General features: G+C 39.7%; 1 protein-coding gene across 1 annotated transcript in view; it reads right to left on the bottom strand.

Moving 5' to 3' along the window:
* Positions 1 to 13,947, bottom strand: part of LOC126456962 (diacylglycerol kinase eta-like) — a 537,414-nt gene that overhangs the window by 300,621 nt on the left and 222,846 nt on the right. The window contains exons 4-5 of the mRNA XM_050092898.1: positions 6,792 to 6,928; positions 6,529 to 6,620 (exon numbers count right to left, since the gene is read on the bottom strand). Of these exons, the coding sequence (XP_049948855.1) occupies positions 6,529 to 6,620; positions 6,792 to 6,928 (229 nt within the window). The remainder of the gene's footprint in view (positions 1 to 6,528; positions 6,621 to 6,791; positions 6,929 to 13,947) is intronic.

Here is a 13,947-nt window from a genome sequence, read left to right as displayed (position 1 = left end):
AGGAAATCGGCCGTGCCCTTTCTAGGGAACCATCCCAGCATTTACCTGAAGCGATTTAGAGAAATCACAGAAAACCTAAATCAGGATGGCCGGATGCGCGATTGAACCTTCGTCCTCCCAAATGCGAGTCCAATGTGCTAACCACTGCGCCACCTCACTCAGTAGTAGAAGAAGAATGGGTAGCTTTGAGGAATGAAGTAGTGAAGGCAGCAGAGGATCAAGTAGGTAGAAAGACGAGGGCTAGTAGAAATCCTTGGGTAACAGAAGAGATACTGAATTTAATTGATGAAAGGAGAAAATACAAAAATGCAGCAAGTGAAGCAGGCAAAAAGGAATACAAACGTCTCAAAAATGAGATCGACAGGAAGTGCAAAATGGCTAAGCAGGGACGGCTAGAGGATAAATGTAATGATGTAGAGGCTTATCTAACGAGGGGTAAGATAGATACTGCCTGCAGGAAAATTAAAGAGACCTTTGGAGAAAAGAGAACCACTTGCATGAATATCAAGAGCTCAGATGGAAACCCAGTTCTAAGCAAAGAAGGGAAGGCAGAAAGGTGGAAGGAGTATATAGAGGGTCTATACATGGGCGATGTTCTTGAGGACAATATTATGGAAATGGAAGAGGAGGTAGATGAAGATGAAAGGGGAGATATGATACTGCGTGAAGAGTTTGACAGAGCACTGAAAGACCTAAGTTGAAACAAGGCCCCGGGAGTAGACAACATTCCATTAGAACTACTAACAGCCTTGGGAGAGCCAGGCCTAACAAAACTCTACCATCTGGTGAGCAAGATGTATGAGACAGGCGAAATTCCCTCAGACTTCAAGAAGAATACAGTAATTCCAATCCCAAAGAAAGCAGGTGTTGACAGATGTGAAAATTACCGAACTATCAGTTTAATAAGTCACAGCTGCAAAATACTAACGCGAATTCTTTACAGACGAATGGAAAAACTGGTAGAAGCTGACCTCGGGGAAGATCAGTTTGGATTCCGTAGAAATGTTGGAACACATGAGGCAATACTGACCCTACGACTTATCTTAGAAGAAAGGTTAAGGAAAGGCAAACCTACATTTCTAGTATTTGTAGATTTAGAGAAAGCTTTTGAAATTGTTGACTGGAATACTCTCTTTCAAATTCTGAAGGTGGCAGGGGTAAAATACAGGGTGCGAAAGGCTATTTGCAATTTGTGCAGAAACCAGATGGTAGTTACAAGAGTCGAGGGACATGAAAGGGAAGCAGTGGTTGGGAAGGGAGTGAGACAGGGTTGTAGCCTCTCCCCGATGCTATTCAATCTGTATATTGAGCAAGCAGTGAAGGAAACAAAAGAAAAATGTGGAGTAGGTATTAAAATCCATGGAGAAGAAATAAAAACTTTGAGGTTTGCCGATGACATTGTAATTTTGTCAGAGACAGCAAAGGACTTGGAAGAGCAGTTGAACGGAATGGACAGTGTCTTGAAAGGAGGGTATAAGATGAACATCAACAAAAGCAAAACGAGGATAATAGAATGTAGTCGAATTAAATCGGGTGATGCTGAAGGAATTAGATTAGGAAATGAGACACTTAAAGTAGTAAAGGAGTTTTGCTATTTGGGGAGCAAAATAACTGATGATGGTCGAAGTAGAGAGGATATAAAATGTAGACTGGCAATGGCAAGGAAAGCGTTTCTGAAGAAGAGAAACTTGTTAACATCGGGTATTGATTTAAGTGTCAGGAAGTCATTTCTGAAAGTATTTGTGTGGAGTGTAGCCATGTATGGAAGTCAAACATGGACGATAAATAGTTTAGACAAGAAGAGAATAGAAGCTTTCAAAATGTGGTGCTACAGAAGAATGCTGAAGATTAGATGGGTAGATCACATAACTAATGAGGAGGTATTGAATAGAATTGGGGAGAAGAGGAGTTTGTGGCACAACTTGATTAGAAGAAGGGATCGGTTGATAGGACATATTCCGAGGCATCAAGGGATCAGCAATTTAGTACTGGAGGGCAGCGAGGAGGGTAAAAATCGTAGAGGGAGACCAAGAGATGAATACACTAAGCAGATTCAGAAGGATGTAGACTGCAGTAGGTACTGGGAGATGAAGAAGCTTGCACAGGATAGAGTAGCATGGAGAGCTGCATCAAACAAGTCTCAGGACTGAAGACAACAACAACAACAACAACAAATAGGTTGACAAAATGCACATAATGGAAAACAGGAGTGGCTAGAACACTAATGCAGAGGTATAGTAACACACATAAATAACACAAAAAATGGCTGTCACATACAAGGAAATTAAAGAGAAATTTGGAGAAAAGAGACACAACTGCATACATATCAAGAGCTCAGATGGCAAATCAAGTATTAAGCAACAAAGATAAGACTGAAGGCTGGAAGGAATATGTGGAGGGTCTTTATAAGGGAAACATACTGGACAATAATGTTATTTTATGAGAAGAGGAAGTAGGTCAATATGAGATGGGAAATTTGATACTGGGAGAAAAATCTAACAGAGCAGTGAAAGATCTAAGCCCCATGGAATAGATGGCATTCTGGCAGAGTTATTGAGATCTTTTGGAGAACCAGCCATGATAAAACTATCCCACCTGCTTTGCAAGATATATTAGACAGCTGGAATAGCCTCAAGCTTCAGGAAGAGTGTAGTAATTCATATTCCAGTGAAGACAGGTGTTGACAGGTTGAACACTACTGAGCGTTCTGTTTAATAAGCCATGGTGGCAAAAAAACTGACACAAATTATTTACTGAAAACTAGTAGAATCCAAACTTGGAAACGGTCAGTTTGGGCTTCAGAAAAATGTAGCAATATGCAAGGAATATGCAAGGTAGGAACACTTCGACTTGTCTTAGAAAACAGAATGATGAAAGACACCTACATACATAGTATCTGCAGATTCAGAAACATCTATCGACAATGATAACTGGAATATACTCTTTGACATTCTGCAGGCAGCAGTGATAAACTATCGGGAGCAAAAGGATATTTACAACTTGTACAGAAACCAGACTGCAGTAATAAGAGTCAAGGATCATGAAAGGGAGGCTGTAGGTGAGAATGAAGTGAACCAAAGTTCTAGCCTACCCCTAATGTTATTCAGTCTGTACACAGAGCTATCTGTGAAGGAAACAAAGGAGAAACTTGGTGAGGGAATTAAAATGCAGGGAGAAAAATAAAAACTTTGAGTTTTGTTGATGATACTAATTCCTTCACAAGAGCATTTGAATGGAACAGTGTCTTAAAAATTGATTATAAGATAAACATCAACAAATGTAAAAAAAAAATGGTATGGAATGTAGTCAAATTACATTAGGTGATGCTGAGCGAATTTGATTAGGAGACGAGACACTAAAAGGGCAGTGAAATACCTGATAGTGAGCTAAGTAGAAAGGATATAAAATGTCTGAAAAAGAGGAATTTGTTAACATTTAATATACCGTAAATTTATGAGTTAGGAAGTCTTTACTGAAGGTATTTATCTGGGGTGTAGCTTTGTATGACAGTGAAAAGTGAACAATAAGCAGATCGGCCAAAAAGAGAATGTGGTGCTGTAGAAGAATGCTGAAGATTAGATGCGTAGACTGAATAACAAATGAGGATGTACTGGATCAAACCAGGGAAGAAGAAATTTATGGCACAACTTGATGAAAAGATGGGATTGCTTGATAGAAGACCCTAAGGCATCAAGGAGTTGTCAATTTTGTAATGAAAGGAAGTGTGTGTGTGCATGGGGGCGGGGGGGGGGGGGGGGGGGGGGGGGTAAAAACTGTAGAGGAAGACTAATGCTTGAATACAGTAAGCAGATTCAGAAGGATGAAAGTTGCAGTAGTTATTCCGAGATCAAGAAGCTTGCACAGGATAGAGCAGCATGCACAGGGCATCAAACCATCTGCTAAATATGGTGAAAAGGGAGTGTCCAATAATTCACACTCCAAATCCCTCACTTTCTCCTGTGCCAACAAGTTTTCGGGGGTACCAATGAAATATTTTTTTTCCTTTCAATCATGATGCATTTGTTCATCCAGTCAGTCCAGAACATTTCTGTAGCATTTGCAGTTATTATTTTACCCTGTGCTGAATAAGAATAAACTCTTTTATATCCTCTGAATTACTAGCCATAATATTTCCAGCACGTGACATTACATTCACATTTTTGTTGCTGGGACATGGCCTTCTTTCACCAACTATAAATGAACTTCAGTTGAAGATAAACCACTGCATATACTCTTAAACATCTGTTAATTTAGTATTATTATGGGCCTAATGTTAAGATAAGCAACCCTATGTCTGTTATCCTGAATACTAAGTCTGCATCATTAAGAATCTTCATGTAGTCTGTGACTCAGACTATTTGTTGATGAATTGTAGGTGTAATGTGGATGCAAGACCTGTGACACACCTGTTTCAATTTATGTAATATCATTTTCTGCCTAGTACCTTCAGAAACTATTTACATTTAACATAAATCCTAAAGCAACATATTCATTCATAAATATGGAGATATTGCACCCAACAAATAAGAACAAAAAAGTTTCAAATAAAAAAATTACAAAATACTGTTCGTAGACAGTGATCTGAATTTGTTATGCTAGTTTGGCATAAAATATTCTCATAAAAATGTATCACATGCTATTGATAAATAGTAAATGCTAATGAACACAAATTTCATATCACAAATCATATTGCATCAGTAAAGATCTTTGTTATTTATTCTAGATAATTCAGGAAGGAAGGAACTTTATAAAAGCTTAACATCCTGTCAATATTGAGGTGATCAGATGTGGAGCACGAGGTCAGACAGTTAAGGATGGGGAAGTGAACTGGGAATGTATCATTGGAGGAAACTTCTCAGCATTCACCTGGCATGATTGAGGAAACCAGAGGGAAACCTAAATGAGGGTGCAGGCCATGGATTTGACTCTCATTCCCCCTGAATATGAGTCCTGTGTCTTGCATAATCAAGTGGATCAGTTATAAAGGATGTCCCAAAAACATAGTGCATAATTTTAGGTACAGTATGTGTTCCTCATATTAGACAACAGTAAAAGTTCATTACATCACATGTTCAGAAATCCTTGGTTTCCAAGTTAGAGCCTACAAAATAGTGATATTGAAGGGAACATTCTTCTGCTTGCAGGTAACTACCATGACATCACACAGTTGATTTTGAGGCAACATTGAGTATAGTGCTTGGTGTTTCACATGCACTTAAATTAGGAGCTGCCAGAAGTGCACTTCACATATGGCAAGGCGGGGGGCAATGCTCTACCAATTCATCACTTGTATCAGAAGAGGTGCCAAAAGTCAGGATATCCGGCTTGGAAGGCATTTGAACATTTCCAATGCTGTCTGTGCATTCATGGAAAACACAATTCTCTTTTTTACAAGAAACCTTATTATCTGATGTGTTAACCTTCCCTTATCCATCCTAAGGAAGTGTTCAAAGAACACAGTTCTCTTCCTGACAGTGTCTTGTAAGCACACAGTGCAAAAAGTGTGGTTGCAGAAAAAGTGACATTTTTATACCCTGGAAGCAATGAAAAGACAGTTTTACCAATTTTAGAGGTGTTTATTGAAGATTATGAATAATTAAACATACTCAGTATATCATTTAGTTGTCCTACCAGAATAGTCAAACATGCCCTAGAAATCATAAAGAGAAAATGCCAGCATCACCTTGTTGTATCACTTAATTTTTCCTACTGCTGACAAAGAAACCTCTCTTCCTGACACCTTTAAATTCTTACTGGCAGACTTCGAACCAGTCTTTGGACTGAAGACCACACCATCAATGGCAGACTGCTTGTATTTACCCTATATCAGATGCTCTACAGCTGATAACATATAGGAGCAATGCTTTGCAATTTTCTGAATTTACAGAATTCTTTTTTCATGGTGCCACACATGCAATACATTTGATATCACAGCTCTAGCTCTGCACAGGAGACTCACAAGCTCTGAGAGCATGTGCTAGATCATTCTGAATGTTAACCAGTCAATGGTATAACATCTGTTACTCTACACAGGTGGAGAAAAGTTACTTTCAGATGAATAAACTCTGTCCATATGTTTCTTTGTCCTCAGAAATCTTATCGGTCATTTGGCTGAGGACAGAGGAGATTTTGTAGCTTGATAGGATAGGAATATCCTATTGCGAAGTAAACAGCCACAGACAATATCTGAGCAGATATCTAAGAAAAGTGTGACTGGATCTAGTACACACGAATTATAGAAATGTGGGAAAGAAGACAGATGAAAACTGATCTGAAAATATAAGAGAAATTCTCATGTAACATGCTATTAATAACACAATATATTTAAGTACAGCAGTATATTAATACCAGTACTTTATACAATTAACAATTGAGCTACCCCCTCTCTAAAAACCTCCAGTTTACACTCTTCAATCATAATTTCACTATTTTAATCTATTTATTGTACAGTTCTTTCATTTTATCTCCAGTGTACCTCGAAGATCAAAATGTCTTGATAAAATGCACACATTATACGTAATGACATACCTTAATACTGAACCACATGTTCGTTCACAAACTGCACATTTTGCTGAAACGGGCAGATTTCCTTCCATCCACTGGTGTGGCATTGTGAGATTCTGTAAGGTTGAAGAAAAGGTTCAGAGCTGAAGTACAGGAGGAAGCAGTTCACAGCAGCATCAGGAAAGACTTCTGTGCTATCAGAAGAAGTAAAACACTAGTATCATAAAGCATTAAACATTATAAATAATGGCATTAAGAAATGTAAGAGATTAACTGCCGTAACGTACTCCATCCATATCTTCGATAATGTCCTTCCCAACACTGGAGAGAGTGGTCCACTTGCAGTTACTGATGGCCTTGACTGCACATCTTTTATGAACTTTGAATTTACACACCTCACAGCTGAGACCATGCGACATGACGCCTGAAAATAGGGTAAAATACATTGTACACAAAGCACAAATATTGTAAATGTTTCTTATGTAATGCCAATAACTATACAACTGTTCATTATTTAATGACCAGCTTTCATATTTGATAATGATGTTTTTGTATAATGTACAACCATTCATAGAGTGGATAAACATTTAATTTTGAATTTTGTCCAGCTGAAGTAAACATATATTCAAGACTTATGAGTTCCTTAATCATTACTGAATGAAAATATTCTTTAGAAATTATCTTTACTAAACATGCTCTTTTATCATGAATTAGTAAGCTGCTGCTTTTAATTTTCTCTCTTTTCTTTTTTGTTGGACATCAGAATGGCAACTAAGAACATTTATAGCCTGAAGCAAATAAGTTATATTAATAAAATCATCTGAACATTGTCTTCAGTCATGTAACATAAATGAAAAGAAGTTGTGAAACTTAAGTACACAGTCACAATTAGAAAGGCTTGAAAAATTGATCGCACAATCAGATCACTTTCAATGACTGCTACATTCTCTTCACAACATCACATCAAAAACAATTTTGCATCACCTTGATTCTGAGAGTTCTGGAACCTGTACAGAAAATTGGAATAGAGATAAACATAAACATCATTTCCGCTCTTTTTATTACTCATGAAAACCACACATAGCATGTTGTACCACCATACAGTGAGACCTTCAGAGGTGGTGGTCCAGACTGCTGTACACATCGGTACCTCTAATATCCAGTAGCACGACCTCTTGCATTGGTGAGACCTGTATTTGTCACGCCATACTACACACAAGTTCATCAAGGCACTGTTAGTCTAGATTGTCCCACTCCTCAACGGCGATTCGGCGTAGATCCCTCAGAGTGTTTGATGGGTCATGTCACCCATAAACAGCCCTCCTCAATCTATCCCAGGCATGTTCGATAGGGTTCATGTCTGGAGAACATGCTGGCCACTCTAGTCGAGTGATGTCATTATCCTGAAGGAAGTCATTCACTAGATGTGCACGATGGCGACGCGAATTGTTGTCCATGAAGACGAATGCCTTGGGTATATGCTGCTGGCATGGTTGCACTATCGGTCGGTGGATGGTATTCACGTATTGTACAGCCATTATGGTGCCTTCCATAACCACCAACAGCATACATCGGCCCCACATAATGCCACTCCAAAACAGCAGGGAACCTCCACCTTGCTGCACTCGCTGGACAGTGTGTCTAAGGCAGTCAGTCTGACCGTGTTGCCTCCAAACATGTCGCTGACGATTTTCTGGCTGAAGGCATATGCGACACTCGCTGGTGAAGAGAACATGATGCCAAACCTGAGTGTTCCATTCGGTATGTTACTGGGCCCATCTGTACTGTGCTGCATGGTGTTGTGGTTGCAAAGACGGACCTCGCCATGGATGTTGGGAGTGAAGTTGTGCATCATGCAGCCTATTGCACACAGTTTGAGTTGTAACACAACATTCTGCGGCTGCACGAAAAGCATTATTCAACATGGTGGCATTGCTGTCAGGGATCCTCTGAGCCACAATCTGTACGTAGCAGTCATCCACTGCACTAGTAGTCCACGGGCGGCCTGAGCAAGACATGTCATTGACAGTTCCTTTCTCTCTGTATCTCCTCCATGCCTGAACAACATCGCTTTGGTTCACTCCAAGATACCTGGGCACTTCCCTTGTTGAGAGACCTTCCTGGCACAAAGTAACAATGCAGACATGATCGAACCGTAGTATTGACCATATAGGCATGATTGAACTACAGGCAACACGAGCCGTGTAGCTCCTTCCTGGTGGAATGACTGGAACTGATTGGCTGTCGGACCCCCTCCATCTAATAGGTACAGCTCATGCACGGTTGTTTACATCTTTGGGTGGGTTTAGTGACATCTCTGAGCAGTCAAAGGGACTGTGTCTGTGATACAATATCCACAGTCAACGTCTATCTTCAGGAGTTTGGGAACCGGGGTGATGCAACAGTTTTTTTTTATGTGTGTGTGTGTGTGTGTGTGTGTGTGTGTGTGTGTGCGCGTGTATATATAATTTCAGTCACACATGAAACAGTATATCTAATATCGCTCTCCATTACCTGTGGATAACACCCCATCTTGCTGGTGATATAATAAGGAAGGGCAGGATCAAGTTGAAATGTAGTCAGCATTGAAATGTAGTAAGCTTCCCTGTCAGCTTCCTTGTAACATTTATTTTACAGAATAACACTCATTTTACAGAACTATTGCAGTTTATTTGTTCATGTATGTTACGAGCAGAAAACATTAAAGTCTTTCAAACTGGATATCTGCTTTCGGCTTTCCTGAACTGTGCAGGTGGGATTTCTCCCTGCAGCACCTTTGTTTCCATTAACACCCCCCAGCCCCCTCAGCCTTTGCTAGTTCCTGTCCTTCACCTGCCTCTATCCTGTTCCTTGCTCCCATTCATCTCACACAGGCCTCATAAACCCACAGATCACTTGTGTATTCCTTACCCTTTCTTTGCTTCTCTCCTCTCTGGTTCAAATGGCTCTGAGCACTATGGGACTTAACATCTGAGGTCATCAGTCCCCTTCTCCTCTCTGGTTCCTTCTTACATTCTCTTACATAGTTCTCCTGATGTTGCACCAAGCAGCCTACCATACTGTTCCCACCACATCCCTGCTCTGCTATCCCTCTCTCTATACAACCCATGCCTCTTCTGCACCCACTGCCCACCCCAATGTAGCAATCTATCCTAAATTCATACACTTATGTTTTCAGTTTGACCTAAAATACTTCTTCAAGGAAATAGTAAGGTTTACGAATTGTACCTTGTATCAGGTATAGAATTTAATGTCAAGTTCACACTATAAATTCTCTTAAAGATAATGATTTACATGGTTTCCCTGTGAGTAATGTGTCTAAACATCATTTTGTAAAATATTTTCAACCAAGAACTGAAAACCATACCTCCAAAATATGAGTTATTGAGTCATGTTTAATACTTTATAAATATTTATGTTCCCCCCCCCCCCCCCCCCCCCCTCCATGAACCATGGACCTTGCCGTTGGTGGGGAGGCTTGCCTGCCTCAGCGATACAGATAGCCATACTTTAGGTGCAACCACAACGGAGGGGTATCTGTTGAGAGGCTAGACAAACGTGTGGTTCCTGAAGAGGGGCAGCAGCCTTTTCAGTAGTTGCAGGGGTAACAGTCTGGATGATTGACTGATCTGGCCTTGTAACACTAACCAAAACGGCCTTGCTGTGCTGGTTCTGGGAAAAGCTGAAAGCAAGGGGAAACTACAGCCGTAATTTTTCCCAAGGGCATGCAGCTTTACTGTATGGTTAAATGATGATGACGTCCTCTTGGGTAAAATATTCCGCAGGTAAAATAGTCCACCATTTGGATCTCTGGGCTGGGACTACTCAGGAGGATGTTGTTATCAGGAGAAAGAAAACGCATTCTGCAGATCGGAGCGTGGAATGTCAGATCCCTTAATCGAGTATAGATTTAAATGTCAGGTAGTCATTTCTGAAAGTATTTGTGTGGAGTGTAGCCATGTATGCAAGTGAAACATGGACATCAAATAGTTTAGACAAGAAGAGAACAGAAGCTTTTGAAACGTGGTGCTACAGAAGAATGCTGAAAATTAGATGGGTAGACCACATAACTAATGTGGAGGTATTGAATAGAATTGGAGAGAAGAGAAATTTGTGGCGCAACTTGACTAGAAGAAGGGATCGGTCGGTAGGACATGTTCTGAGGCATCAAGGGATCGCCAATTTAGAATTGGAGGCAGCATGGAGGGTAAAAATCATAGAGGGAGACCAAGAGATGAATACACTAAGCAGGTTCAGAAGGATGTAGGTTGCAGGAGGTATTGGGAGATGAAGAAGCTTTCACAGGATAGTGTAGCATGGAGAGCTGCATCAAACCAGTCTCTGGACTGAAGACCACAACAACAACAACAAATATTTATGTATACAATGAAACACTTTTATGTATTTTGCTAATCCAAACTGTCAGAATGAAATTTTGTGAACTATGGAGGGAGGGGTAGTAATTAGGAGAAGTATTAGAACCGATATGAAACAACAGTGGCGCTGTCAACTAGCAAGCATTAAAAGTTGGCGTAGCATAAAAAAATTGTCTGAACAGTAACAGCAGCAAGACCTATATGAGTACGGTCATGGAGAATTAACTGGTGGCAATTTTTAAGAGTAGTATATGAAAAACTATTGTGAGTGAAAATCATTTAACTGAGTATAAAAATAATTACAGTGATTTTAAATAGTTCTCATGAATCTTATTCTGACTTAACAAGTATGGTAGACCCTCATGGTAGTTGCTGTATACATCATTAGAAGATCAAGCAGAAGCACTGTGAACATGACATCATCAAAGTGTGAGTTTTTCTTTTCTTTTTTGTAGTGTCTGTAAATAAAATGAAACACTTGAAGTTTATCTGCAATGTGACAGTTATTGAGCAATCACATGTCAAGCTGATGAACTTCCATGTTATGTAAGATGATGCTAACAGAACAAAAGACTAAATGAACTACTGCCAAATGAGTTAAAGTTCTTCAATGGCCTATGTGGAACAAATGGTCAAATGGTGTCACTTGACCAGGCCAATAATTCAGAGAGAAATGTAATGAAAACTCCAATCTACAACAGTTTTATACTGTGATTTGAATTTCTGACCAACTTAATAAAGGAGCGTATATTATTCCATAGTTTTATAAAGCAATCAACATGAATAAATCTCCCCGATTGACTTTTCGAGAATATACTGTAGATCCTGTATTCCTTCGAAATGCACACACAAAATAACAGCATTGTGCTTCATATTAAAATAATTTAATCCTTAACCAAGAGGGAACTGCTGATGCTTTCTGTGAAATTGTAATTTGGTAAGGGAACTGTCTGATACCACTATGCATCTGATTCTACACTATACAATGAAAATTTACATTCTTTTTGGAAGTCTGGCCAATGTAATTATTGATCCCCCTATGATCTATGGACCTTGCTGAGGTGGTGTGATCACGATGGAGGGTACCTGTGGAGCGACCAGGTTAATCCATGGTTCCTGAAAAGAGACAGCAGTCTTTACAGTAGTTGCATGGGCAGCAGTATAGAGGCTTGACTGATCTGACTTGTTGTTGTTGTTGTTGTTGTTGTTGTCTTCAGTCCTGAGACTTGTTTGATGCAGCTCTCCATGCTACTCTATCCTGTGCAAGCTGCTTCATCTCCCAGTACCTACTGCAGTCTACATCCTTCTGAATCTGCTTAGTGTATTCATCTCTTGTCTCCCTCTACGATTTTTACCCTCCACGCTGCCCTCCAATACTAAATTCATGATCCCTTGATGCCTCAGAACATGTCCTACCAACTGATCCCTTCTTCTAGTCAAGTTGTGCCACAAACTCCTCTTCTCCCCAATTCTACTCAATACCTCCTCATTAGTTATGTGATCTATCCATCTAATCTTCAGCATTCTTCTGTAGCACCACATTTTGAAAGCTTCTATTCTATTCTTGTCCAAACTATCTATCGTCCATGTTTTTTTGACCATCATCAGTTATTTTGCTCTCCAAATAGCAAAACTCCTTTACTACTTTAAGTGTCTCATTCCCTAATCTAATTCCCTCAGCATCACCTGACTTAATTCGATTACATTCCATTATCCTTGTTTTGCTTTTGTTGATGTTCATCCTATATCCTCCTTTCAAGACACTGTCCATTCCGTTCAACTGCTCTTCCAGGTCCTTTGCTGTCTCTGACAGAATTACAATGTCATCGGCGAACCTCAAAGATTTATTTCTTCTCCATGGATTTTAATACCTACTCCGAATTTTTCTTTTGCTCCCTTCACTGCTTGCTCAATATACAGATTGAATAACATCGGGGAGAGGCTATCTGACTTAAGTCATTTAAAAGTTTGCTGTGCTAGTACTGTGACCAGCTCAAAGCAAGGGGAAACTACAGCCATAATTTTTCTTGAGGACATGCAGCTCTACTGTGTGTTTAAATGATGATGGGATAGTCTGAATGTAAAATAGTCTCCCATTCGGAGTGGGAGGATATCATCATCAGGAAAAATAAAACAGGTATTCTATGGTGAGAGCATGGAATGTTAGATAACTTAATTGGGTAGGAAGTTAGAGCATTTAAAAAAGGGAAATGAGTAGGCTGAAAGATACAGTGTGAATTCGTGAAGTGTAATGGCAGGAAAAACAAGACTTCCGGTACGATGAGTATGAGATTATAAATACAGAATCAAATAAGGCTAATGCAGGAGTAAGTACAATAATGAATAAGCAATACAAAAGCTCATAAGCAACTATCAACAGCACAATGAACACACCATCATAGACAATAAAATGAAGTCAACACCCATCCCAGTAGTACAAGTTCGTATGCCAACTACCTCCACACATGATGAAGAGGCTGAAAGAATGTATGATGAGATAAAAGAAATTATTCAAATAGTTAAGGAAGAGGAAAACTTGATGGGGACTTAAATTCAATATTAGGAAAAGGAAGAGAAGGGAAATAGTAAGAGAACTTGGACTGGGGGAAAGGAATGAAAGAGGAAGCCACTTGGAAGAATTTTGACTCGAGCTTAATGTATAGTTGGAGCCATGAAAGATGGCATCGAGTTTAGGTTGTTCTTCCCACCTATGTCACGCATTCTCCAACATTCAGTGAATGTTCAGTGGTGTTCTGAGCACTCTGCTGTGAATGCTGTAGCTAAAGCGACCATTAAATGTGACAGTAGCAAGTTGCTTAGTGAATTTCTGTTCCATCTGTTGCGGGTTATCATCACTAATGGTGGTAGTAAACAACAAATTCTACATAAGCAAGTGGGACACATAATTTGCAGGATTTCAAGTGCAAAATATGTACATGAGCCTACCGCAACTGTTGCTTGGAACTGGCAACAATACAATCAACATCCATGCCCCAACATGCCCGAACTGCCATCATTCATGGATCAGGCTACAGTCAGTGCTAACACTAGGTTTAAGAATAATGGA

Source organism: Schistocerca serialis, chromosome 2 (genome assembly GCF_023864345.2).
Source record: "Schistocerca serialis cubense isolate TAMUIC-IGC-003099 chromosome 2, iqSchSeri2.2, whole genome shotgun sequence".
In the NCBI taxonomy this organism is placed as follows: domain Eukaryota; kingdom Metazoa; phylum Arthropoda; class Insecta; order Orthoptera; family Acrididae; genus Schistocerca; species Schistocerca serialis.
This window is presented reverse-complemented; position numbering and strand designations above follow the sequence as displayed.